General features: G+C 43.5%; 2 protein-coding genes across 2 annotated transcripts in view; both read left to right on the top strand.

The window, feature by feature from the left end:
- LOC117500499 (transmembrane protein 176B-like) lies at positions 1-4230 on the top strand. Its single transcript, XM_034153363.1, has 7 exons — positions 1-209; positions 1510-1704; positions 1849-1953; positions 2469-2525; positions 2706-2912; positions 3487-3609; positions 3760-4230. Exons 2-7 carry the CDS (start codon positions 1528-1530, stop codon positions 3820-3822), a joined length of 732 nt encoding a protein of 243 aa, XP_034009254.1. The 5' UTR covers positions 1-209; positions 1510-1527; the 3' UTR covers positions 3823-4230.
- A 611-nt stretch (positions 4231-4841) lies between these two features.
- The window catches only part of LOC117500498, a 29568-nt gene continuing 6710 nt past the window's right edge, over positions 4842-27699 (top strand). The window contains exons 1-6 of the mRNA XM_034153362.1: positions 4842-4919; positions 18518-18712; positions 18857-18961; positions 20120-20176; positions 20357-20560; positions 21160-21282. Of these exons, the coding sequence (XP_034009253.1) occupies positions 18536-18712; positions 18857-18961; positions 20120-20176; positions 20357-20560; positions 21160-21282 (666 nt within the window). The 5' untranslated portion in view covers positions 4842-4919; positions 18518-18535. The remainder of the gene's footprint in view (positions 4920-18517; positions 18713-18856; positions 18962-20119; positions 20177-20356; positions 20561-21159; positions 21283-27699) is intronic.

Raw genomic sequence — 27699 nt, forward strand, 5'->3', positions numbered from 1 at the left:
GAGACCTCCCCCGGCTGCGATCGGCTATTCTCGTCTACTTTCGAGGCGAGCCGCAGCTCGTCTCAAACAAGCCTATTTGCTTCCTGGGAAGGGCGGTACTTTTGGGAACTCTCTCTCGCTCTTCCCCGTTCCCAAATAATAACTGCGCAACAACCAGACACATTTCTTCAGGTAGAAAGAACTCGCTAGATTTGTAACCATAAAAGCAGGTAAGGGCTTCTGTCATGTTTGATTTAGTAGGCTATACATCGATATTAAACCTATTTAAATGATATCCAATCGTTATTATGTATATGGCTGCCTGTACTGCAAAACAAGTAAACCCTTACATTTACAACAATGGGTGCACATCAAGTGTGTAAATGATTAATATTTCACGGTTAAATCTCTCCGGAAAATGTGAATTTCTCGGCAACATCTCATCAGAGAAAACAGAGAAAACATACGTATGTCAATCCGGAAGTGAACAAAACAAATAAGATTCAATCTGATGGAGTGAGGGAGATTTCTTATTAAAATGAATACAACTTTATTACTTTTGTCTTCATTTACGGACTGAACGCCTCAGTGTGGCAAACCGTGTCTCGAAGCATACCTACAATAAATCACATTAAACTAATTTATGTTTTAAAAACAAATAAAGTAGCAGGCTTCGCTCCGTTCTTTTATCGAAGCCCATTTCCGCATAAGGCCTTTTAAGGCTAACGGGAAAATGGTAAGAAAAAAAGTAAGACTTGTAAAGGAAAACAAACATTCTCTGTAAGGTTTTAAAAGGACACACTTTATACACAAAAATAAAGACGTAGCCTAGTGTTTAAAACATAATGACTACGTTTCTGAAAATAAAGGCTTAGTATATCTTTCTGTATTATCTATAGGACTAAAGAAATTAGTATATAGATACATCTAGCATAAACCATCTCTTCTGCTTTTGAGATTAATGTATTTAAATGCTAAATTGTTTAATAAATACATAATAGCCTACTAAAATAAAAGGATCTAGAAATAATGAAATAATATCTCAAAATAGCTAACGCAGGTTCTCAACATAATGACATAGTTTCTCAATATAATGAAAAGCATTCTCATAATAATGACACTTCAACTTTATGATAAGTTCTCTCTAAGTAAGTCTCTAAGATTACATAGGCTTATTATCACTTATCACTTCCTCAAACGCAATCACTTCCTCAAACTCATTGTTACATCTTTGAAGGAATTCGATTCACAAAATGTCTCAAAAGGAAAACAATAAACCTGTTTTCCCTTTATTTTCTGTATTATATATATATTACTATAAAAGTTCATTATTTACGCCCTATAGTGGTAGCTGCTCTGTTCATAGTACAGTTTAGCAGCCCCATTTACAAAAGCAACGGTTTTTAGAAACCTGATAGATAGTATCAGAAACCACTCCTGGGTTTACAGCCAAAATGGCAATTTCACAAAACTGTGGCTGAGAAAAAAACGTAATACAGTAAATTAAAAGGTCTCTCTTGTTTCTTTCAGTCTACAGGAGCAGGCAGGATGGCTCTCACAATCTCCAAGACTGAGGGCAGCACTGTAATCACTTTGACCTCTGACCCCCAAAGTGTTTGTCCTCCTCTGTACCAAATCCTCAAAAACCTGTGCTGCAGCCCAATTTGCTGCTCTGTGTCCCAGCACCTGAGGAGGCTCCAGAACACCTCTCAGACAGTACTGGGGGTGAGTTATTTGTCTTTTGTCTTGCAATAAATACATAAAATATAACATTATACTGTATAACAGTTCTGCACCACACAGTGACCTGTTATTTGCTGTTGTACTGTACAGATGTTTGTGGTACATGCTAGGTTTTCTTCTCCACAGACTCTGCAGATTATGGTTGGGCTGCTCAACATCGGCATTGGTGCGATCTTTGCTTTTACTCCCATTTGGAATATGACCGGGTTTCCCTTTTGGTTGGGAGCATTGGTAAGCAAACCAATGCTTATATGTTTTTTCTATTGTTATTTGTATCATAACCAAAGCCCAACAGTACGTTTCTTACAAAATGTAATAAAATAAAATGTATTTTTGTTTGGTTGTCTACTTAGTCCTAAAGAGATTAACCTCAAGGCTTTTTTTTTCAGATTCAGAATCAGATATCCGTCCAAGCACAAATGAATGGCTCAGCTAAAACCAATCACTTCTGTACTGTGCTGTGTTTTGAATATACTACAGACTTCTGCCAAAACCAAAGTTTGTTTTTCTTAATTCTCTAGTTCTTCTTTAGTTCTTAAATGATACAAAGCAGATCATTTATCTCCTATGTAATAGCAGGCTGCACTCACACCCAGGCCAATGTAAACGCCAGATGGGTATGACCTCCCTCTTGGTGCTACAAATGCTGTTCAGTTGAACCAATTAAAGACACTGGAAATTACTTGGCTGAATTTAAGTGTTTGCGTGGAAGAATGTAGTTAAAACATTCTTGTTGCTGTCTCTAGTTCATGTTGTTTGGCATCGTCTCCATTTTGTCTGAGAAGTACCCCAGTCCATGTCTGGTGAGTATGTCAGCTTTTTTACTTGGCACACGCACCATTTTAAGCATTTACACCTACATTGTCTTGGGGAGGGTATAATGTAGGAGCAGTGCCACCAAGCTGTTAAGTGGGAGAAAGTTGGAGGCTTTTGAACTTGATGAGCATTTTTGTCATGTTGTGTTTTTGTGTCTTTCATTCAAGGTCATCGTCAATGTGATTCTGAATCTTGCAGGAGTTGGTTTTGCCATTGCAGCCATCACACTCTACAGCTTCAGAATGGCAAACATGTGGCTGTATTGGTTGTGTGAGGATGATAACTATCGATATTACTCTCATCACTCACCCACTGCCTCTTCTGGGGAAAAGAGAATGGAGCAGGAATGCTTGAGAGTCAAGGACATGATGTTGGTGAGTGTGGAAAATGTCCTTATCCGGATGTTGTCTTAAAAGTTACCATGAATGATCACCATTTACAACTGTTTACAACAGGCTTCACTAAGATTAAACTAATTAAGAAAAATCAGCGATGACAATTATTTGATGAATTAATTAGTCCTTTGACAAAAAAGAACTCACCCATAAGTTTGATAATTAATCAATATATTTGTTTAGTAATATATGAAATGATAATGTCCAACATGAGCTGGTTTTAGCTTCTGAAATGTGAAGATGATTTGCAGCTTTTGGATATTATTGTGGTTTTCTGGTATTTTGTGCCCTGAGTAAATAACCAGACGTCCTGATGACTGGTGGTAATGCGTCGTCTGTATATTAATGGGCGGACAGTTAATGTTTTATATCTGTGCTAGATCAATAGGGGATTTTCAACATCATTAAAATCAATAAGAAGTCCCACAAAAAGCCACATTTGAACGAAATTGTGCAAGTTAGAACACAGTCTACAAATGTAATTATACTTGAATATAACAAGCTAATGTGATTTTAATCTTTAAAGAAAGCACTGCTTCTTGTGTCCCACCAGATGCTGCTGAGGAGCATGCACGGTCTGATGATTGTCCTCTCAACCCTGGAGCTCTGCCTCACCATCAGCTCCGCCGTCCTGGGGATCAAGGCTCTGAAGAGAAGGGGGAAGGACGAAAAGATGGTATGGTCTCCAAAATAACATCTTACTGTCAGAACTGTAAACATTTATATTCAATACAAAGACTCCTTTTCTTTATAAGTTGTTTAAATGTGGCCTTAAGGTTAGAGATTTGAGTATGTCTTAATGATATTATTTTTCTTTTTTTACAAGAATGAGGAACCTGAATACTACAAGCCCCTGCTGGACGAAGTCCCTGGTAACCCCAAGGTCTAGCTAAATAAATCCTGCTTTCTGCTGTCAGTCACAGGTTTTATAATCAAACAGTGGACTGAATGTGCTCTAATGATTTACTCAAACTCAGCTGGTCCTTTCGCTGCCAATCTTCTGGGTCGTTTCCTACATGTTTTGTTTAAAAAACGTTTGCACTTTGCATTTTTGTATTTCAGATAATACGCTTTATATTGGTGTCTCTTTCTTCCGTGTACATGTTTTAAAGCTGTTGATTACAATTGCTATTGAATAAGGTACCTTACGTTTAGCTTGTTTGGAGGTAAAAGGGAGGTTTGTGCGTGTGTGAAATACTGAAAGGGTTTTTCTTTGCTCTATTGCACTATTTAGTCATTTAAAAAAAGTAATGTAATCGAAACTGTTGACTGTCACAATAAAAACACTTGTTCTGTTTGTAGTTTTATTGTGTGCTTTATATTAAACCCCTCTGAGATATTGAATGAGTTCAATACTGTGTTGTGTTATTTTAATACAAATAGGAAAGATAACTTAAGTGTGAGGTTAAGGAAGTATAATTTGAAAAGGTAATTATATTACTCTTAAAAGGAACCTTTTGAGCTAGTGCCACCTACTCTTTATTTATATTTAATTAATATGCCATTATTGCACACTAAATGTAAATCATATCCCACTTTTATATTGTGTGAGCTGTAATTTAGCCCTTCAATAGTGTTTTATTTGTCAGATAGTTTACATATTCTTTCTTCACGGTCAACTTATATATTTTCACTCTTTTAGTTCTGTTTTATCTGCTATTTGGAGATGTTTATATTGCATAATTGTTTTATTTTTTACTATTTCTTTACAATTTGGGATTAATAAAGTATATCTTATTTTATCTCTAATAGGAAAATGTTAAAATTACACAGGTCACACTGCACTTTATTTCCCACTGTTTAATGCCATAATTAATGCCATAATCAATGAAAATCACGCCCAGTATCTTTGTGTGCAGATTGATGATCAGTAAAGGGTCACATTTGCTTCCTGGGAAGGGCGGTACTTCTGGGAACTCTCTCTCGCTCTTCCAAGTTCCCCGTTCCCAAATAATAACTGCGCAACAACCAGACACATTTCTTCAGGTAGAAAGAACTCGCTAGATTTTTAACCATAAAAGCAGGTAAGGGCTTCTGTCATGTTTGATTTAGTAGGCTATACATCGATATTAAACCTATTTAAATGATATCCAATCGTTATTATGTATATGGCTGCCTGTACTGCAAAACAAGTAAACCCTTACATTTACAACAATGGGTGCACATCAAGTGTGTAAATGATGATTTCTCGGCAACATCTCATCAGAGAAAACAGAGAAAACATACGTATGTCAATCCGGAAGTGAACAAAACAAATAAGATTCAATCTGATGGAGTGAGGGAGATTTCTTATTAAAATGAATACTTTATTACTTTTGTCTTCATTTACGGACTGAACGCCTCAGTGTGGCAAACCGTGTCTCGAAAATCCGTGTATCTACCGTCCAATTGTTTTTCTTTATTAAACAAGTAAACGGAAGAGCGTCTGAGAGACGTTTTTGCTTTTTGCTTTTTACCTTACTAAATGGTCAAATGGTCATTGGAGCGAGGGGCGGGGCGAAACTCACGGAAGTGATTTCAAAACAAAAGCACTCGTGTGCTTGTAACGGTGATAATTTATAAACAAGGGGAAACTAGGTGAATTTAGCGATCACAACGAAAACGGCAAAGACACATATTGAGCCCAGAAAATGAATGTTATTAAGGGCTGTAAATATAATTATTTTAATTTTTGTATTTAACCTTTATTTAACCAGATAAAAGCATTGAGATAAAATCTCATTTTCAATGCTGACCTGGCCAAGAAGGCAGCAACGTTACACATAACACATAACACAAACATATAAAATACAGAGAACATAACTAAGAAAACAAAAGACGAAAAAGCAGTCACTACATTGTGCACATTAGGACAGTAAGAAAGGTACACTACTTTTTACTGCAAGAGCAGCTGGTGGTGAGGACTTCAGACAACTTCAATTTAAAGCATGCTATAGAGACAAATGCCCTCAGTTTGAGGCTTGATTGAAGGTCATTCCAAGACCAAGGACCATAATAAAAAAGATAATAAGTCTGTGTCTAAAATGGACAACTTTTACTGTGTATTCTTTTAGTAATCCTCTGTCAGAGTCCCCTCCATAGTACATAATGCATGTTTTCTGCTATCTTTGATGAGTGATAAAAAGACAATTTCACCATTAGTTCTTAATGATATTGATACTGCTGGACTCAGTAGTCTTACACTTACTACCACAATACAATGAAGTACTTCTAGTGTGTTGTTTAAAAAATCCTCTGTCAATGTCCCCTCCTGAGAACAAAGTTTGATGAGGTAAAAAAAGATTGTTGCCATTAGTTCTTCGTGAGATTGACACTGTTGGACTCAGTACTAGTGGAACTACTCCCACAAGTACTATGAAGTACTTTTACTGTGTACTTTTTGAGTAATCCTCTGTCAATGTCCCCTCCTGAGTACAAGAATGCATGTTTCTCTGCTATTTTGAATCAGCGTTTTATTCATGAGACTTATATTGTTGGACAGAGTATTTTAAGAGGATATGACATGATATCAGCACTACTTCCAGTCAGTACTCCGGCAGCAGCATTTTTACACATTGGAAAGTCTTTAGAGTCTGGCCTTCAGCAAAGTGACAAACCCTTGCTGTCTTGCTGTCTTTTAAATAGGACTATTTCTCTACTCCTAGACTAGTTAATTCCTTGCAGTCTTCCATCAGTCATTGCATGTCAGTCAATAGAGATTAAAAAAATGTGTCCAATTCAACAAAATGTTTTTTTGTGAGTGAAGGCCAGAGCTAAATTATAGATGGTTTGATTGTGTAATTACAAGGTGAGAGAAAACAATTCCACATCCTCCTATAAAACGTATTTTATTTCCTTCTCCATGTTATACTTATACTTACTTGTATTAGAACATTTGCATGTTGAACTGCTGGATATCTTCCCCAGCCTCAAGGAAACACAATAAAATAAATGGATTCATAATTTTAAAAAAATGATAAAAATGTATAAATTAATAATGTTGTGTGCCAACATTTCAAATTTAAATATAAAATGAAAAAAAAGTTAACTTTGAAATGATTTCTCACAAAAACCTTTCTAAATTATAGTAAATTGTAAAAAAAAGTTTTAGTCAATATATACGTTTTTCTGCCTAAAATTGTTGAAACTAATGTAAACTATATCAAACACCACATGCATCGCAATTAACCCATTTTTGCCCACTATTTAAATTGACTTTGGTTGAAGTTAACAATATTGATATTATATAGATATATAGATATATAGCATATCATTGATGCAGTCTTTCTGAACACTTTTAAAATAAAATACTGCAAATGAAGAATATTTGTAATGTTCTGCACAGATAGTGCCTTAACTTGAATTTGAAAACACGTGGCAACTTTATTAATACAGCAGATGAAAAGATTTGTGGAAGGATAAATTCTTCATGGGCTTCAATGGCTCTCTAGATAAAGGGTGTTTTATGGTTGCTTGTATAATCCTCAGATAGTGGTTTGTTTAAAAAACTAGTGACATTTGAATAAATATTGAAAAAAAGGGCTCCAAAAAAGGCATATATATAACCGGCCCGGCTTAGCCAGTGTGTATTTCTTCAAGCACCAAGATTCATAGTTTATAAAGTACAATTCTGGGCCATTGTGTTATTTCTCCAAACACATACAGTAAAAATGCCTGTTTTGAAGGAAAAGGACTTTACATTGTATTATACTTAAAGACAGGACTATTCAGTTAAGAGAAGAGAAAAAAAGGAAAGAAAATTGTTATAATGGGTGATGTAACATTAATGACAGATATAATATGAGGTCCTTGGCAGTTGGCACTCAGACTTTAGAGGGGTCATTTTTGTGATCATGGGGCATCACCCTTACAGCATCAGGACAATATCATATGGAGTCAGACACTGGAAGTGTGCTGGAGGCTGATGCGTTGACTGGGACTGATGGAAGGATGAGGCTGATGAGAATGAAGAATCTGCGAGGAACGAACTAGCGGCAGAGAAATAATTATATATTAAAAGACAGCAACATCATAAGAGGCCAACCAGAGTGACAGAGTGTGTCACTTTGCTGAAGGATATTTGTGACCAGCTATCCAGGCCAGACTCTAAAGACTTTCCAAGGTGTAAAAATGCTGCTGCCGGAGTACTGACTGGAAGTATTGCTGATAATATGTCCACCATATCCTCTTCAAATACTCTGTCCAACATAGCCGTGGGAACATGTTTCAAATGGGGGGTGCTGTGGGGATGACACCAGGGCTGGTTCTGACCAATTTGCTGCCCTAGGCAAGATTTTAGCAGGTAATGAAAAACCTCTACAAAAGACCAATACACTACAAACAGAGAAACTTATTGACATGGTGGACAGCTTATATAAAAAGGCTTCAAATGCATTTAGTACTCAATGAACATGTTTGATTTGGGGGGTGGACGTCACATCCTCTAGGGGGGTCCGGGGTATGCCCCCCCGGGAAGATTTGTTTTAACATTTTAAAGTAAAATGCTTCAATCTGGTGCACTTTGAGCAGAATTACTAGACACCTGATCTAGGGGGTACAACTCTAAAACACCCAGATGGAAAAGATCGGTTTATATTTTAATAATCAAATAAGTATGTGAACATAACCAATAGCCTACCATAGCCAATAACAAATAAATGTAACGTATTTCATTTTTGTTGTTCATTCATATCTTATTTTACCAGTTAACATTTATTTATTTATGCATCTTTTTTAATCTCTCCAGTTTTAAACGATATTTTTGGTTTACTGTCCTATAGTATACATTGGAATGATTTCAAACCTGTTTTTATTTATCCTAATCATTATAAAGGAGTGCCTTGGAAATATTTGTTTACATAAATTGTGATCAAACCGTTTGAGACCCACTGAGATAACTTAGACTAAAGTGAACTATCTAAACCCTCAGAGTCCTTTACCTCACTGAGCTGTAGTTATCAGCCTCTCAGTCTGACAGGAGAGAGCTCTCCTCCACATTATTGTAGAAACAGCTTCTTTTATCCGTTAGCGCAACAGAAGCTAACAACAAGCAGTATTAACCAGTGCATGAAGTAAAGTAAAAATAATCCATTAGAAGTAAAATCCTCATATATCATATTATTGTTTAAAACCTAAAAAGACCTCCTTACATAGATGTTCTTAGTTTTTGGCTGTGGGTGTCCTAGCCTCCTGCTTTATGAAGAATAGGACGTGTATTGTAAACCTGAATATATACACTATATTTAAAGTAATTCAGCCACTTCAGGGGACCATGGGACTCACATCAGTTAGCATCAGAAGTAAAAAGGCAAAAGCGTTTAAAACTACCATTTATCAAAGTATTTTACTTAGAAAAGCTGCAGTGTGACCCACATACTTTAAGAGTCGTGTTTACAGAGTCAATGTTACCCAACACAAGATCAATTGTTCCTGTTGAGCTACACCTCCCTTTTTGGTCCCATTTGCCAAATATTGAAAAATAACCCAATAACCTACATAGATTTATTGTTTTATTCCGGGATGGTGAAACTTTAGAAGATCCAATACTGGACGAATACGTAGATTATATTTCCCACTCATGGATTTAGGCATCCATAGCTGTGGGAACATGTTTCAAATGGGGGGTACTGTGGGGATGACACCAGGGCTGGTTCTGACCAATTTGCTGCCCTATAGGCAATATTTTAGCTGGCAATAGGTGCGTTCACACCGGAGTACTTTGGTGTACTTTTCCCACAATAGTTCATCAGAACTACGATATATTTGCGTTCACACCAAAAAGCCCCAGGAACTAAAGTAGCTCAAATTAGTTCGTCAGACCCGCTTTTCAGTCCCTGCTAGAGAGCAGGGACTGTTGTGGGAGAAAGTAGTTCGTACGTCTGATTGGCTGTGCGGAATGCAAACCACGCCCGTTTGACTCTGAATTTTTTTTTGGAAGCGGCCATTGTATTTGCTCGCTTACCCGAAGAGATTACTTTTGTGAAAGCAGTTATTATAGCAACACTAAATAAATCATCGGAGCGGTGGAATTGATGAGGATGTCTCGGCGCTTCTGGCGATTTACTCGGAGGACGCGAAGCGCGGCATTCAGAAGCTTCTACTGAATGCAGTTTCCGTGAATCAGCAAAGTTAGCAGACCTGGCAAAGTCATGTCGGGACGACTACCAAGGTAAAATAAAATACATGCACTGCACTGTTTTAATCTGCACAATACTGGTCTTAGATGTACTTTTATTTGCTTAGTAGATCGAGCTAGCCATGCTAGAACTTGCTAACGTTAGGTCCAAGCTGGCTAACAACATCTAGCTAGCTAGCTATTCTCAGCCATGCCCGCTATGAACACGTTTTGACTTGTGAATAAGTGTGCAATGTTCTGTAATTTGCTTCACTAACTCATGGCACTAATCGTGTGTTTCAGGCGAGGTGTTTCTCTCAGGATTAGAAACTAGTTTTCCCCTCCGGGATAAAACGATAATATAACGTTAGCCATTAGCATGCTAGCTGGACATAATGCTACCTCTGTGGCTACACTGAATGCATAGAGGTAAACAATAGATTGTAGTTGCTATAATTTCAAGTAATTTGCAACATTCATTCTACATGTTAATGGTAAAAGCTTAAACAGTTGATTACCTGCATGCCACAAAGACTGATGTTCTAATATTTTTGCACATTTAAGTAGAAATGTAATTGAAATTCTATTTACTGCCTAAACATTGTTCCTTGTCATAGTATTATCCTAAATAGTTTGACCTTGTTTCCTCAGAAGGCTTCTCAGACTACATGGAGGATCCCTCAGAGAAACACAGTTTCCACGTTCAGTTCCCCCCCGCTGAGAGTAGGCAGCTCCACACCCTGCGCCCGGTCAGCGGACACCATCAGGACTACTATCTGATCACAGAGGATCCCATCCTGACCGCTGCTGCCATACTGCAGCAAACAGGAGGGAACGGAGGTGAAAACACACTTTATACATTTAGATATGTGGAGCACAAAGAAAAGTGTTGAGTTTAACTATAAAAATATTAGGTTCAACTAACCTAATACCGTTATATGAACTTTGCTGTGTTTTCAGCGTAGCTTTGTAAAGGTAACATTTAGCAGCTAAACTGTGGATAACAAGTAAACCACATTGGTTTGTTATTCAATATGGCCGCCAAAAGCTTTTTGAATCATTACATGTCACTTGTTAGACGCTTTTATCCAAAGCTTACATACTCAATACTGTGGGCAATCCCCACAGGAGCACTTTGGGGTGAAGTGTCTCAGGGACACAACGACATGCTGACTGCAGTGGGGTTTGAACCTGTGCTCCCCTGATCCGAACACCAATGCACTTATCCACTGCGCCACATGCCTCCCTATCATGTCCTGAGAGCCCTCCATCCCCCAATTGCTAGTGCCTTCACCATTTAAAATGTTAATAGTCAAATCAAAGGTGTTCCCCGTGTTCCTCCTGTTGTGTGCCTGCAGAGACAGACTCAGAGGTGGAGATCGCCCACAGTGATGACTCTGACATGGGGGGCTCTCTGTTATGGGCTGCTCCCCTTCCGGTATTTGGACAATGTTGTGTCGTTGTTGCGATTAAACTGATCTTGTATCTTGCATATTTCACCTTAGGAAAGTGGGCACGCGATGACAGCTTCCTTGACACCATCATGGCGATGGACCGCCGTGCCATGGTCAGCAAGGAGAATGAGGACCTGCGTGCCAAGGAGATGCACGACGAACGGCTGCTGCATTCACACAAGGCCCAGGAATCGAGGTGGAGCAACAAAATACCTTTCAGGCTGGGCTTCTGGCAGTGCTAAGCGAGCTGATTAAATCCAACAGGCCTTCAATACAAAAATTAAGAAAAACTTGTCGTTGATAAACTGTACAATGACTTGTTGGGAGGCGTGTGGTGCAGTGGTCTGGTGCGTTGGTGTTCGGATCAGGGGAGCACAGGTTCAAACCCCACTGCAGTCAGGATGTCGTTGTGTCCCTGGGCAAGACACTTCACCCCAAATTGCCTACACCTGGGACAGTTCATTTTGTATTATTGTGATTATATATATATGCCACTGTTATTAATACTGACACCTAATTTTGCACTAAGGTGTGTCTGCTCCTGAGCCTACCTATTATTATTATTATTATTATTATATATATATATATATTGCCACTGTTATTATATTGTTTTGATACTACTGACACTTATTGATCTGCTGCTGATAAAAGAGAACCTACATGCACAGCACTAGCATCATGACTGTCTTTGTTTAAACCAGCAGCAGTGCAGCGGTACACAGACTAACCTGTGTGTGTGTAACGTAGTTTTTCAGATGTGTATGCTTAACATGTATGTATTTATCACAGTAAAGATGGTATACAAAAGCTTTTTAAAGAGCTTTCAACCTCATCCCATTGTCTTTAACACACATTTAACATAATATACTCATATTAATATCCAAATATAGAGTATGAGTACTGTTTTGATACTGACATTTCATCTTTGCACTAAGATGTGTCTGCACTATTGTAATTGTGTCTGTTGACTGTGGTAAATAAAAGAGAGAACCAAAGCACTGTACAAAAGATCAGCTTTATTGTCAATTTACAATTTCCATGCTGTTCAGATGCCTCAAGGGCTGTGCGCGTGTCTTGCCCGTGGCGATTTTTTTAGGTTGCGTCTCCCCAATGTTGCTTCCAGGCGAATACAGAGGAGTTGAAAAGATCCACTTTGATCCACTGCACATTGGTGTACACCAGGCCGAGGTTCTATTGTTCACCCAGAGAGAGCGCGTGACACGACGCGTTCCGTAGTATTCGCATATCTGGAATACATACAAAGACACAAATTAGCCCTACATAACTCCATAAATCCTACATTAGATAGTATTAATGTGATTTAATGAACGTACCATTGCTGTTCTTTGGGCGTGATAACGGTCATCATCCTCAGCTATCCTACGGCGAAACATGTCCATAGCGTGTGCTTTTCGTGGTCCAATCCTTTTGTTAAGGCTTCTTAACCGCCTTCGCCTCCGACTCAGCATTTCTATTGCATTTGAATGGTCGATCTGTATTTTTATTTGTGGCTGAGTTATTGGCTTAAATAACTCAGTTACGAAGCTGTATAACACGACCACCAAAACGTCAACTCCATAGAGTGGCGAAGTCCCTCCCCTTCCGGTGGACCTCCATGGGACCTTATTTCGGAAAAATTATGTATTGAAGTCAATGGAGAGAGAAAGATTATCTTTCGATCCCGTTTGAATTGTGCCACGAATTACACATATGATGTTTGTCAATTTAAAAGATAATTTTGCAAGTAAAAAAAAAAAAAAATGTGTCGTAAAACTGTGAAGTAACACATTTGTTTGTGTGAAACGCTCAATGAACTACATCTCTGGTCAACAACACACGTCACCAAGATGGCCGTCACTACTGTCTTGTCAACAAAACGATTGACTATCCTCACTATCACCACAATGAAACACGTCCTGAAGAATGTCATGCAAAGCTGCCTGCCTGCCTTCCTTTGATTCTCTCTGAACTGCCTGGTCGTTTTAATGTTTAATGTCAACCATTTGTGCAGATAGCATGAAGTAGAGAAGATCGCCGATGCTAACGTTAGCGTTAGCATTTCTCCCCCGGGCTTAAATGGTGTATTATAGAATGATCACACAGGTGACAGTACTATTCAAAGGGTTCACGAAATATGACTACTACTCTTACTGTTTAACATTTTGGGTTACTTAATGTTACTTCATGTTAAGTCTAATACAAATGACAAGGCTGTAATGCTAACTAACGTGCTAGCTACTAGCTAGGTAGCTAACTTGATCAAGCCACTCCTGGTCCTTTCATCAGACGGGAAGCAAAAGAACGAGCAAGACCCATTGCTGGTATAATAACAACCTGGTACTAAGCACACAGGCATCTTGTTAAAGTTATCTTATCTTAGCCAGCGCCATATAGATAGATTATATCTATATTGCGCTGATCTTAGGTATCTGAATGGTGGAGGAAAACAATTGTGACATCACTTACGCGACTCTGGGATTTGTAGTCTTTCTAGTTACGTATTTTTCATAGTCTTATATTTCAACAGTTTTACGACAAACTGTGACTTTTTTGACATGGAAATTATTTTTTAAGATTGACAAACATCATATGTGTAATTCATGGCACAATTCAAACGGGATCGAAAGATAAGTTTTCTCTCCCCATTGACTTCAATGCATAATTTTTCCGAAATAAGGTCCCATTACCCGGAAGTAAGTGGGCGTGACTTCGCCACTCTATACTGTGTCTGAGGTCGGAAGGTAAACAGAAGCATACAGCGGAAGCGGAAGTTTTTCTTCTTCTTCTCTCGGTTTTTTGGCGAATTGCAACTTTAAGGTGCATACCGCCACCTACTGTACTCGCCGTGAAGTTGTTTGCGGCCTGCCAGTAAACCCAAAGCAGAAGAAGAATAAGTGACGTCAGCGGCTCATTTGCCTAATCCACCCCCAGGAACTCATTTTGGTGTGAACGCGATATGCTTTAGTTCATCAGAACTAAAAGAACTCTCATGAACTAAAGTTCTCATGAACTACTGTGGGAAAAGTACTTGGTGTCAACGCCCCTAATGAAAAACCTCTACAAAAGACCAATATACTACAAAAAGAGAAACGTATTGACATGGTGGAGTGTCCAATAATATCAGTCTCAGGAAGAAAGGCTTTTTAATGCTTATTAAAAATAGCAGAAAAACATGCATTCTTGTACTCAGGAGGGGACATTGACAGAGGATTACTGGAAAAGTACATAGTAAAAGTACTTCATAGTACTTGTGGGAGTAGTTTCACTAGTACTGAGTCCAACAGTGTCAAACTCACAAAGAACTAATGGCAAAAATCATTTTTTCCCTCATCAAACTTAACAGAAGTGGCTTGATTTATAATATTATCACTGTTCCAAGCACACGAGTGCTTTTGTTTTGAAATCACTTCCGTGAGTTTCGCCCCGCCCCTCGCTCCAATGACCATTAGACCATTTAGTAAGGTAAAAAGGAAAAAACAAAAACGTCTCTCAGACGCTCTTCCGTTTACTTGTTTAATAAAGAAAAACAATTGGACGGTAGATACACGGATTGTGTCTTGGCCGTTTTCGTTGTGATCGCTAAATTCCCCTTGTTTATAATAATCACCGTTCCTTCAGCAGGATACTGTAGTGATTCAAAGTGTGATTTTAGCAAACGAGTGCTTTTGTTTTGAAATCACTTCCGTGAGTTTCGCCCCGCCCCTCGCTCCAAGGACCATTTGACCATTTAGGCGTAGGCTCCACGAGGACGAAAACGGGTTGAATCCGCATATTTCTCATGCGTATACCCCTTTAAGCTCGACGACGCCGTAACAGAAACGTAGAAACAGACCCTGCAAACGACAACGGGTCCAAAGGTGGATAGATCTGGGAACGGAGCGCTCTGGGGGGTCCAACGGGGCCGTGGGGTCGCCTATACGGTCATGCGTTTCATAGCCCCGCCTCTCCCCGCCTCTCCCCACCTCTGCTGCTCACCCCCGCAAAAGTACACTGCACACTGAATTCAGATTATTTATCTTTATCTCGATATGAACATAAACGCGAGTGAAGTCTAATCTGACAGGACGGAGACACGCAGCTCCTCTGGCTGTGAAGCAGCGGGAGCAAAACACACACTTCAAGTCAGATCACACCCTTAGCTATTTTAATTACCTCTCAAACTACCTAAACTAGTTATAAATATGTTTATTTTTACTGTCGGGTTTACTTACTGGATCAGCTGCTGCATGAGGAAGCATGAAGATTTAAACTTTAACACACATTGACCGGCGAAAAACTCTGCGCGGTTCCCTCCGCCCCCACCGCAGAGAATAAACAGAAGTGCAGCCATGACAACCATTCTTCTTCGCTGCTTTTGTGGAGGAAGTTGCTGCTTTTGTGGAGGAAGTTACAGCGCCACGTACAGGTTCGGCATATGTACTGCAGCTTTTCCAGCGGTTGGATGTAAACGGAGCCGTCTCGTGGAGCTTGACACAATCCGGTGTATATTGCGTGTGGGCGGAAGGTTTTTTGCGGTTGCATTTGCGTTACTCCGATGCGTTTTGCCGTATGCGTTCCCTTGGAGCCGGGGCCTTAGTAAGGTAAAAAGCAAAAAGCAAAAACGTCTCTCAGACGCTCTTCCGTTTACTTGTTTAATAAAGAAAAACAATTGGACGGTAGATACACGGATTGAAAATGGTAAGAAAAAAAGTAAGACTTGTAAAGGAAAACAAACATTCTCTGTAAGGTTTTAAAAGGACACACTTCATACACAAAAATAAAGACGTAGCCTAGTGTTTAAAACATAATGACTACGTTTCTGAAAATAAAGGCTTAGTATATCTTTCTGTATTATCTATAGGACTAAAGAAATTAGTATATAGATAAATCTAGCATAAACCATCTCTTCTGCTTTTGAGATTAATGTATTTAAATGATAAATTGTTTAATAAAGACATAATAGCCTACTAAAATAAAAGGATCTAGAAATAATGAAATAATATCTCAAAATAGCTAACGCAGGTTCTCAACATAATGACATCGTTTCTCAATATAATGAAAAGCATTCTCATAATAATGACACTTCAACCTTATGATAAGTTCTCTCTAAGTAAAAACATAGGCTTATTATTATGGGCTCAGAACAGTCTCATAATACACACATGCACACACAAGGATTCACACTTGTATTTCATGATCCGCAAAAGGATTCACACTTGTATTTCCGGATCCACACTTGTGTTTGTCAATGCACACACAAATGTGTTCCGTTTCATATACATGTAAATAAAATCCAAATACAGAAAAAAGTTTTACATATGTATTTTTGATCCTCACATATTTGTTTTCCGTTTAAATCCCCTGCACCTACAAACACAAACCGCTTTCTGTGCATGGATCGCTGTGCATTCGTGTGTGGGTTTTTTGAGACTCCCCTGACGGTGACCCGATTCGTACTTGTAATTTTATCTATCTATAGCCAATCAGATGTCTCCTCAATTCTAAGCCAATCACATGAGCGCGCCCCCACGAGGGTAGATTTCTTGCGTTCATGACACTTCATATACGCATTTTGCGCTGTCCGGAGCAGGGTGGACAGAATTTATTTTACCGGACAAATTTGAAACTTACAGGTCATGTTTCAATAATAATAATAATAATAATAAGAAGAATTGTGTAGCAGAGTTTCCGTTAGCAGGTAATTACCGGACTATGACCGGATATGGCTAATAACACGGGAGTAACGGATCCCCTCTTTTCCTCTCTCCCTCCCTCTCTCCTGACAGCCCGTCAGTTTCTCATGCAGCTCGCTAAAACTTCACTCGCGTTTATGTCCATATCGATCAGATCCAGCTCTCCTGTTCGGCCTTTATAGAGAGCACCGATCAAACTATTAAGAGTGAATATCGGCCGATAATGACCGGCGGGGCTCCCCCCGTTGACAGTTCACTGTCTAGCACTGGCTTCGTAGTGCACTGATCGATTAGGCTAAGCTAACCTGTAGCTGCTCCCTCCACACTCACAACAACTTCATACAGACATAAATAAAGCAGCTGTATTCGCCATACAGGAAACACACATTTAAAACGGTTTTGCCTGCCATTTTTGTGTACACAAGCATTCATTAATGGTTCGGAAAGTGGCACTGTACCTTAATAATTTAAAGGCTTGTATTTGCGTGCATTTCATGTTCGGAAAGATGTATTGAGAGTGGAGGTGTCCTGAGATTAGCGCCTGCAGGCAGGCTCCATGGACCTGTCAGCTCCGGACAGCGCAAAATGCATACATGAAGCGCTACGTCATGAACGCAAGAAATCTACCCTCGTGGGGGCGCGCTCATGTGATTGGCTTAGAATTGAGGAGACATCTGATTGGCTATAGATAGAAAAAATTACAAGTACGAATCGGGTGACCGTCAGGGGAGTCTCAAAAAACCCACACACGAATGCACAGCGATCCATGCACAGAAAGCGGTTTTAAACGGAAAACAAATATGTGTGGATCAAAAATACATATGTAAAACTTTTTTCTGTATTTGGATTTTATTTACATGTATATGAAACGGAACACATTTGTGTGTGCATTGACAAACACAAGTGTGGATCCGGAAATACAAGTGTGAATCCTTTTGCGGATCATGAAATACAAGTGTGAATCCTTCTGTGTGCATGTGTGTATTATGAGACTGTTCTGAGCCCATATATTATCACTTATCACTACCTCAAACTCAATCACTTCCTCAAACTCATTGTTACATCTTTGAAGGAATTCGATTCACAAAATGTCTCAAAAGGAAAACAATAAACCTGTTTTCCCTTTATTTTCTGTATTATATATATATTACTATAAAAGTTCATTATTTACGCCCTATAGTGGTAGCTGCTCTGTTCATAGTACAGTTTAGCAGCCCCATTTACAAAAGCAAGGGTTTTTAGAAACCTGATAGATAGTATCAGAAACCACTCCTGGGTTTACAGCCAAAATGGCAATTTCACAAAACTGTGGCTGAGAAAAAAACGTAATACAGCAAATTAAAAGGTCTCTCTTGTTTCTTTCAGTCTACAGGAGCAGGCAGGATGGCTCTCACAATCTCCAAGACTGAGGGCAGCACTGTAATCACTTTGACCTCTGACCCCCAAAGTGTTTGTCCTCCTCTGTACCAAATCCTCAAAAACCTGTGCTGCAGCCCAATTTGCTGCTCTGTGTCCCAGCACCTGAGAAGGCTCCAGAACACCTCTCAGACAGTACTGGGGGTGAGTTATTTGTCTTTTGTCTTGCAATAAATACATACAATATAACATTATACTGTATAACAGTTCTGCACCACACAGTGACCTGTTATTTGGTGTTGTACTGTACAGATGTTTGTGGTTCATGCTAGGTTTTCTTCTCCACAGACTCTGCAGATTATGGTTGGGCTGCTCAACATCGGCATTGGTGCGATCTTTGCTTTTCCTCCTATTTGGGATATGTCCGAGTTTTACTTTTGGTTGGGAGCATTGGTAAGCAAACCAATGCTTACATGGTTTTTTCTATTGTTATTTGTATCATAACCAAAGCCCAACAGTACGTTTCTTGGGTTGTCTACTTACCCCTAGATTCCACCGGGTCCGTCTGCGCCGCGTTGCGGTTTTGGTCCGGCCTCCTCCGGCGTCATACCCTACCAGGCGCGTTTCAGAAGCATTTCAGAAGCGGAGCGTCTTGCCTGCCGGCTCGCAGTTTTTGTTGATTTGGGCATATTTCCTGGACAGGCTACTTTGTACAGACAAAGTTAATAATAACTATAATATTCCAGTTATAAACGACATGAATCAAAGATGTGTTGCTGTATTTTAGTGGTAAAAAAATGCATTCATCATCATAATTATTCTATATATATAATTTACACAGTGCCTCTAAACCGGAGGAGAACGCTGGCATTTCTCCTCCTACTTGAAAGACTACGGAGGGATAGGGTCTGCACAATTAGTTTGTGTGTGTGTGTATATATCTATATATATATATGCTATATATGCTCTGAACGTTCCACTTCCTGCCTGCCCGACCTTACGTTACGGCTGCGCCGCGACAAAAATAGGATTCGATCCTAATTTTAGAGGAGCCCTGCGCCGAGCCGCTTCTGGGACGCTTCTGAGCCGTAACGCGCCGCGTGTGGTGGAATAGCACCCATTGACTAGAGTGGCCGCGATCGCCGTGAGCACCGCGGCGCAGCCGTAACGCGCCCGTAACGCGCCCGTAACGCGGACCCGGTGGAATCTAGGGGTAAGTCCTAAGGAGATTAACCTAAAGGCTTTTTTTTCAGATTCAGAATCAGATATCCGTCCAAGCACAAATTAATGGATCAGCTAAAACCAATCACTTCTGTACTGTGCTGTGTTTTGAATATATTACAGACTTCTGCCAAAACCAAAGTTTGTTTTTCTTAATTCTCTAGTTCTTCTTTAGTTCTCAAATGATAGAAAGCAGATCATTTATCTCCTATGTAGTAGCAGGCTGCACTCACACCCTGGCCAATGTAAACGCCAGATTGGGTATGACCTCCCTCTTGGTGCTACAAATGCTGTTCAGTTGAACCAATTAAAGACACTGGAAATTACTTGGCTGAATGTAAGTGTTTGCGTGGAAGAATGTAGTTAAAACATTATTGTTTCTGTCTCTAGTTCATGTTGTTTGGCATCGTTTCCATTTTGTCTGAGAAGTACCCCAGTCCATGTCTGGTGAGTATGTCAGCTTTTGTACATGGCACACGCACCATTTTGAGCATTTACACCTACATTGTCTTGGGGAGGGTATAATGTAGGAGCAGTGCCACCAAGCTGTTAAGTGGGAGAAAGTTGGAGGCTTTTGAACTTGATGAGCATTTTTGTCATGCTGTGTTTTTGTGTCTTTCATTCAAGGTCATCGTCAATGTGATTCTGAATCTTGCAGGAGTTGGTTTTGCCATTACAGCCATCACACTCTACAGCCTCAGAATGACACACATGTGGGTGTATTGGTTGTGTAAGGATAATAACAATCGATATTACTATCATCACTCACCCTCTTCTTCTGGGGAAAAGAGAATGGAGCAGAAATGCTTGAGAGTCAAGGACATGATGTTGGTGAGTGTGGAAAATGTCCTTATCCGGATGTTGTCTTAAAAGTTACCATGAATGATCACCATTTACAACTGTTTACAACAGGCTTCACTAATAATAAACTAATTAAGAAAAATCAGCGATGACAATTATTTGATTAATTAATTAGTCCTTTGACAAAAAAGAACTCACACATAAGTTTGATAATTAATCAATATATTTTTTTAGTAATATATCAAATGATAATGTCCAACATGAGCTGGTTTTAGCTTCTGAAATTAAAATTCTTCTTCTGAAAATTGTGATCACCGTTATTTGAGTTATATGGATATTATTGTGGTTTTCTGGTATTTTGTGCCCTGAGTAAATAACCAGACGTCCTGATGACTGGTGGTAATGCATCGTCTGTATGTTAATGGACGGAGAGTTAATGTTTTATATCTGTGCTAGATCAATAGGGGATTTTCAATATCATTAAAATCAATAAGAAGTCCCACAAAAAGCCACATTTGAAGGAAATTATGCAAGTTAGAACACAGTCTACAAATGTAATTATACTTGAATATAACAAGCAGATGTGATTTTAATCTTTAAAGAAAGCACTGCTTCTTGTGTCCCACCAGATGCTGCTGAGGAGCATGCACGGTCTGATGATTGTCCTCTCAACCCTGGAGCTCTGCCTCACCATCAGCTCCGCCGTCCTGGGGATCAAGGCTCTGAGGAGAAGGGGGAAGGACGAAAAGATGGTATGGTCTCCAAAATAACATCTTACTGTCAGAACTGTAAACATTTATATTCAATACAAAGACTCCTTTTCTTTATAAGTTGTTTAAATGTGGCCTTAAGGTTAGAGATTTGAGTATGTCTTAATGATATTATTTCCCTGGTAACCCCAAGGTCTAGCTAAACAAATCCTGCTTTCTGCTGTCAGTCACAGGTTTTATATTCAAACAGTGGACTGAAAGTGCTCTAATGATTTACTCAAACTCAGCTGGTCTTTTCGCTGCCAATCTTCTGGGTCGTTTCCTACACGTTTTGTTTAAAAAACGTTTGCGCTTATATTTTTGTATTTCAGATAATACGCTTTATATTGGTGTCTCTTTCTTCCGTGTACATGTTTTAAAGCTGTTGATTACAATTGCTATTGAATAAGGTACCTTACGTTTAGCTTGTTTGGAGGTAAAAGGGAGGTTTGTACGTGTGTGAAATACTGAAAGGGTTTTTCTTTGCTCTATTGCACTATTTAGTCATTTAAAAAAAGTAATGTAATCGAAACTGTTGACTGTCACAATAAAAACACTTGTTCTGTTTGTAGTTCTATTTCGTCCCTACTGACCGCCAGAGGCGGTGCTTTTAGCACTGGATATGTCCATCGTGCGCATGCGCAGTACGAGTACCAATAACAACAAAGTCACCTGTGACCCACGTGACACCGGCTATATCAGCCAGTGTCATCAGAGGATCTGTTCCTTTCATCTTCTCGCTGCGCGAGAGTACCGTGGCTACACTATTGTAGCCTACAGTGTTCAGTTGGAATGTTTTGATTTAAGGATTTCTCTGCATCCAGCTGGCTGCGTGTAGCTTCGCGACTGATCCAGTCGGAGCCGCGGGATTACCCGTCCTCCAGGAGCTGTGGCCGGCTGCGCAGAAAACTTCAATGGACAGGTTGGTGTCGGCTTGGTCGGTGACGGCAGTGTTTCCACTCCCTCTCCCAGCTAGGTTGTCCTGATTTCTGTCTTGGTTGCTACCTGGCTTGAACTTTCTGGTGACGGTAGCGTTTCCGCCCCCTCTCCCAGGAGTTGCCCTTGTTGCGCTCTCTGTACTTTTCTGATAGCGCGGCGTTGCGCCAAGCTATCATTAGCATCCTGAGTTCCAGCTTTTGTTGTGTCCTCTTGTTTAGCTAGTTAGCAGTAGCGCGGCTCAGCCTAACTGTGTCCTGCCTGGTCAGCCACTTTGGCTGACGCTTGAGGTAAGCACCGGATTACCCGTGCTGTTTTTTCTTTAGAAGCAGTTTCCTTAGCTTGTTTCGCTATTTTACTCAACCAGTGAAGGCAGTGTTTTCACCCCCGCTCCTGGTAAGAGTGTTCCTTGACTGTGAGCAGCAGCCGGCTGGCTAGCTGCCCTGTTAAGCTTCCTTATTTGGTAGCTCTGTGCTTCGTTTACTTAGCTAGGTGAAGGCAGTGCTCTCGCTCCCCGCTCCCTCTGCTAGTAGCTTTGCGCTTTCGTTTACTCAGCTAGGTGAAGGCAGTGCTCTCGCTCCCCGCTCCCTCTGCTGGTAGCTCCGTGCTTCGTTTACTCAGCTAGGTGAAGGCAGTGCTCTCGCTCCCCGCTCCCTCTGCTAGTAGCTTTGCACTTTCATTTACTTAGCTAGGTGAAGGCAGTGCTCTCGCTCCCCGCTCCCTCTGCTAAGTAACGCGGGTGTAGGACATTACACCCCTCTCGTGTTCGGCGAGTAGGAGCAGGGCTCTACTCCTTCCGTTCAGCAGGTAACTGGTGAAGGCTGTGTTCTTGCACCCCGCTCCCGGTTACGCTGCATCCGGCTACCTACATGATGGCTCATCCATGTAGCGCCTGTATGGCTTCTCTCGAGCCCGAGGATGGCCACGACTGCTGCCCCTCTTGCCTTGGTCTCGAGCATTTGAGGGAGGGTCTCACGCAGGACGCCTGCATGAACTGTAGCTGCATGCCTTGGGCGCTTAGAGCGGCCAGAGTCGCAGAGGTGGAGCGTCTGGCAGCAGCCAACGGACACCTCTCCTTGTCGCATCTTCCCCCAGGTCAGTTTGGCCGTTCCCGGCGACCCGAGGGAGCGATGGCTACGGGTTCGCCCCCCAACAGGCTGTCCTCTAAGGTGGATCGGTTAGCCGCTGACATGGACATGATGAAGTCGCTCCTCTTAGCCCTTCAACCAGGGGCCGGTATAGGGGCTGCTGGCTTGCCGCCTGCCCCTCCTTCGGTTGCCGCACCTCTGCATGAGGATGCCATGTCACTAGCGGCCTCGGCTAACCTCTTCAACGAAGAGATGGAGGACGAGGCCCCGCTCATTCCCGGGGAGGCTTCCCACTCCTCTGCTCAGGGCTCTCTGCAGGGCGTGGAGGACGCCTCCATGGCGGCCATTATTCGTGCGGCCCTGGCACACTTGCAGCTTCCTGTTCCGCAGGCCGACGCGGCTCAGGCTAGCGCCTTCTTCAGGCGTAGCCCTACCCCTGTCCCCCTCACTGTTCCTCCTTCGGAGGAGTACCTGAGGGAGCTCCATGCATGCTGGAGAGACACCAAGGCCCTCTCCCGCTTCAGCTCTGATGCCCGGACCCTGGCTGCCATGCAGGATCCGGCGAGGGTGGGGCTGGGTCGCATGCCACCCATCGAGCCTGCCATCGCCTCCCTGATTCTGGCTCCTGATGAGGCCCTAAGGCCTGATGCCAGGTGCCCTCTGCCTCAGTGCAGGGTCACTGACGAACTGCTCTGTAAGGCCTACAACGCAGCGGCACGCATGGGTCGTATCGGGAACTCTCTCTCCCATCTAATGCTGGCCGCCTCCGCCTCTCTGCAGCAGGCTCCGGCTGAGCCTTCTTTGCTGGGCCTCAGTGACGCTTCACTGCAGGCCTTTGCCCTAATGACTAGGGAATTGGGACGAGTTATGTCCCTACTGGTGCAGACTCGACGCCAGGTTTGGCTGGCTCAGTCACCACTAACGGAGACATGTAGGAGTGTCCTCCGCGGCGTGCCGGTCGAACCAGGGGAGCTGTTTGGAGCAGCTGCCCTGGCGGCACTAGAGCGTGCTGCCCAAGCTAGACAGACCAGGCAGCAGCTCTCGGGTCTACGTAGGCCTGTGCCTACTCCCAGCAGGCCCAGGGGCCCCTCTAGCAGCCGCACTCTGCCACTGGCTTTCAGTGGTGGTCTGCGGAGGTCCCAGCGGTCTACTCAACCGCCTCCTAATAACTTTCGTGCCCCTGGTCGCCAGCCCTCTAGGCAGCCCCGTGCCCCACAGCCTTACCGCCGCCCCCCAAGGGGTCGGGGGGCTAGGCCCTGAAGTCCCTGGGCCGGTCGTCGGCTGCTTTTCCCAGCAGCAGCTCAGCTACTGGGCTGCCTGTACTACCGACCCTTGGGTGGTTTCCACCCTAACCCAGGGATACGAATTGCAGTTTCGACGCCGGCCCCTAGCCTTCGGCCGGGTCAAGATGACAGTTGTCAGCGACCCGGCGAAGGCCTTAGCTCTGGCCCAAGAGCTGTCCGTCCTCTTGGCCAAGGGCGCAATCGAGCCAGTGGACCCCCTGCTTCAGTCCGGGGGGTTCTACTCAGCGTACTTTCTGGTGAGCAAGAAAGTCGGCGGATTTCGTCCAGTACTGGACCTCAGAGGAATCAACAGATTCCTGAGGGTGCTGCCCTTCCACATGCTGACCACAGCAGACACCCTCCGTGTTGTCACACAGGGGGAGTGGTTCACAACCGTGGACTTGAGGGACGCCTACTTCCACGTGCCGATTGCGTCCCACCACCGGAAGTTCCTGAGGTTTGCCTTTCAGGACCAGCATTATCAGTTCCGGGTACTTCCCTTCGGTCTCTCCCTCTCTCCAAGGGTGTTTACCAGGGTCGTGGCGGCAGCTCTCGCACCCCTGCAGGCACAGGGCATGAAGGTCCTGCCGTACCTAGACGACTGGCTGGTTTGTGCGCCGTCCCGGTCCCAAGTGGCCCAGGATACGGCGCACCTCTTATGTCACGTAGCCCGGTTGGGCCTGACAGTAAACACCGGGAAGAGCTGCCTGGTCCCCTCCCAACGGGTCACTTACCTGGGGTTGGTCCTAGATTCGGTCGCCATGAGGGCCTGCCTAACACCTCGTCGTGTGGACGACATTTCCCACCTTCTCCCCATCTTCAGGCCGGGCAAGAATGTGCCTTACATTCAGTTCCTCCGGCTCTTCGGCAGACTGCCTCAGCCGTTGTGCCCTTAGGTCTGCTGTCGCTGCGCCCTATGCAGATATGGCTGAACAGCCTTCACTTGGACGCCAAGTGGCACAGGCACAGGAGGGTCAGGGTGTCGCGCCAGTGCCTTCACTCTCTGTCACGCTGGAGAAACAGGGCCTATCTTCTGATGGGAGCGCCCATGGGCGCCATCCCATCCCGCCGGGAGACTGTCACTGTAGATGCATGTCTCTCAGGGTGGGGTGCGGTGTGGCAGGGCAGGACTGTTCAGGGTCTGTGGTCCGCCCAGGAAGGTGCATATCACATCAACGTGCTAGAGCTTCGCGCTGTGCTGCTTGCGCTCAGGCACTTCTTACCCCAACTGACGGACAGGCATGTGCTTGTTCGTTCGGACAACATGTCCGCGGTTTCCCAGATCAACCACTAGGGGGGCACCAGGTCCGCACAGCTGCTCCGGGTTTCACAGAGCCTCTTGTCTTGGGCGTCTCCCCGCTTGGCCAGCCTGCGGGCAGTCTTTCTACCAGGGGACCAAAATCAGGTGGCAGATTTCCTCTCTCGGCACAAACCTCCACCAGGGGAGTGGAGGCTTCACCCAGAAGTGGTGGAGACAATCTGGAGCCTTTTCGGCAGGGCCGAGGTGGACCTCTTTGCCTCGGAGGAGTCGAGGCACTGCCCCCTCTGGTTCTCCTGGGCAGAGGTGACCAGCCCAATGGGGCAGGACGCTCTGGCACACGACTGGCCAGACAGTCTCCTGTACGCCTTCCCGCCGCAGCCGCTGTTATTACAGACGCTTCAGAGGGTCCTTATTCAGGGGCACAGGCTCCTTCTGGTCGCCCCCCGCTGGCCGGGGAGAGTTTGGTTCCCGCTGCTACGCAGTCTCTGCTGCGGCCCACCATGGCGCCTCCCCGACAGGAAGGACCTTCTGTCACAGCTCAGGGGTGTGTCTCAGATCTGGCATCCCGACCCTCACCGCCTCCAGCTCTGGGCTTGGCCTCTGCGGGGCCCAACCCACTGTTGAGCGCTTTTTCGGCATCGGTCAGGGAAACTATCCTGAATGCCAGAGCACCATCCACTCGAGCACAGTACGAGTGCAAATGGAAGCTCTTCTCCCACTGGTGTTTGGGTAAGGCTGAGAATCCGGGGCATTGCTCTGTGGCCACCATTCTGGAGTTCCTGCAGTCCCTTCTGGATAGTGGACGTTCTCACTCCACTTTGAAGGTATATACGGCTGCTATCTCTGCCCAACATGTCGGGGTCGACGGCGCCACGGTGGGGCGCCACAGGTCGGTGTCCCTCTTCCTGAGAGGGGCCTTACGGCAGCGTCCCCCTAGTACCCCGAGGGCTCCGGCTTGGGACCTGCCCCTAGTGCTAGATGCCCTATCATCTCCTCCCTTCGAGCCCCTGGCCCAGGTGGGGCTTAAGTGGCTGTCCTTGAAGGCAGCATTTCTGCTTGCCATAACCTCAGGGAAGCGAGTTGGGGAGTTGCATGCCCTCTCCGTGAGCGATACATGCCTGAGGTGGAACTCCGATGGCTCGGGTGTTGCCCTTTGGCCGAATGTGGCGTTCCTGCCCAAGGTGCTTCCACTTGCCCACTCCAATCGGCCCATCCAGCTGGCACGCCCGAGTTGCTGTGCCCTGTGCGTGCCCTGAGAGCGTATGTCGATGCTACGGCCTGTGTACGGCAGTCAGAGCAGCTCTTCGTTTGTCATGGCGGCATTAGGAAGGGTTGTGCTCTCTCCAAGCAGCGGCTGTCCCACTGGGTTGTTGATACAATCGCACATGCCTATGGGGCCAGTGGCCGCCCCCTGCCATCAGGGGTGAGATGCCACTCTACAAGGAGCGTCTCAACGTCTTGGGCCGCCCTGAGAGGAGTGCCCCTGGAGACCATCTGCGCCGCGGCGTCTTGGGCGTCTTCTGGCACATTCTCCAGGTTCTACCGGGTCAATGTCGCCACTCCCCATCCTTTGGGCGTGGTCCTGTTGCCAAGCTCCGCTGCTTCCAGCTAGGTGAGTATTTGGTTTCTTCATGACATGGTTGGTATAAGTCATCCAGTGCTAAAAGCACCGCCTCTGGCGGTCAGTAGGGACGAAATAGAACGATAGTTACGTCTGTAACTACGGTTCTATGAGTCCCGGATGACCGCCAGAGTGTCCTGTCACTCAGAATTCTTGTGTGCTCGCGAGAAGATTCTGGGAACAGATCCTCTGATGACACTGGCTGATATAGCCGGTGTCACGTGGGTCACA

This window comes from Trematomus bernacchii, unplaced genomic scaffold, assembly GCF_902827165.1.
Source record: "Trematomus bernacchii unplaced genomic scaffold, fTreBer1.1, whole genome shotgun sequence".
NCBI classification, from domain to species: Eukaryota; Metazoa; Chordata; class Actinopteri; order Perciformes; family Nototheniidae; genus Trematomus; species Trematomus bernacchii.

Excerpts from the sequence above, each read along its gene's own strand:
- LOC117500499 (XM_034153363.1), top strand. The coding sequence starts at position 1,528 with ATGGCTCTCACAATCTCCAAGACTGAGGGCAGCACTGTAATCACTTTG. Across the intron at positions 1,705-1,848 it reads CCTCTCAGACAGTACTGGGG|ACTCTGCAGATTATGGTTGG; the intron begins GTGAGTTATTTG and ends TCTTCTCCACAG. Across the intron at positions 1,954-2,468 it reads CCTTTTGGTTGGGAGCATTG|TTCATGTTGTTTGGCATCGT; the intron begins GTAAGCAAACCA and ends TGCTGTCTCTAG.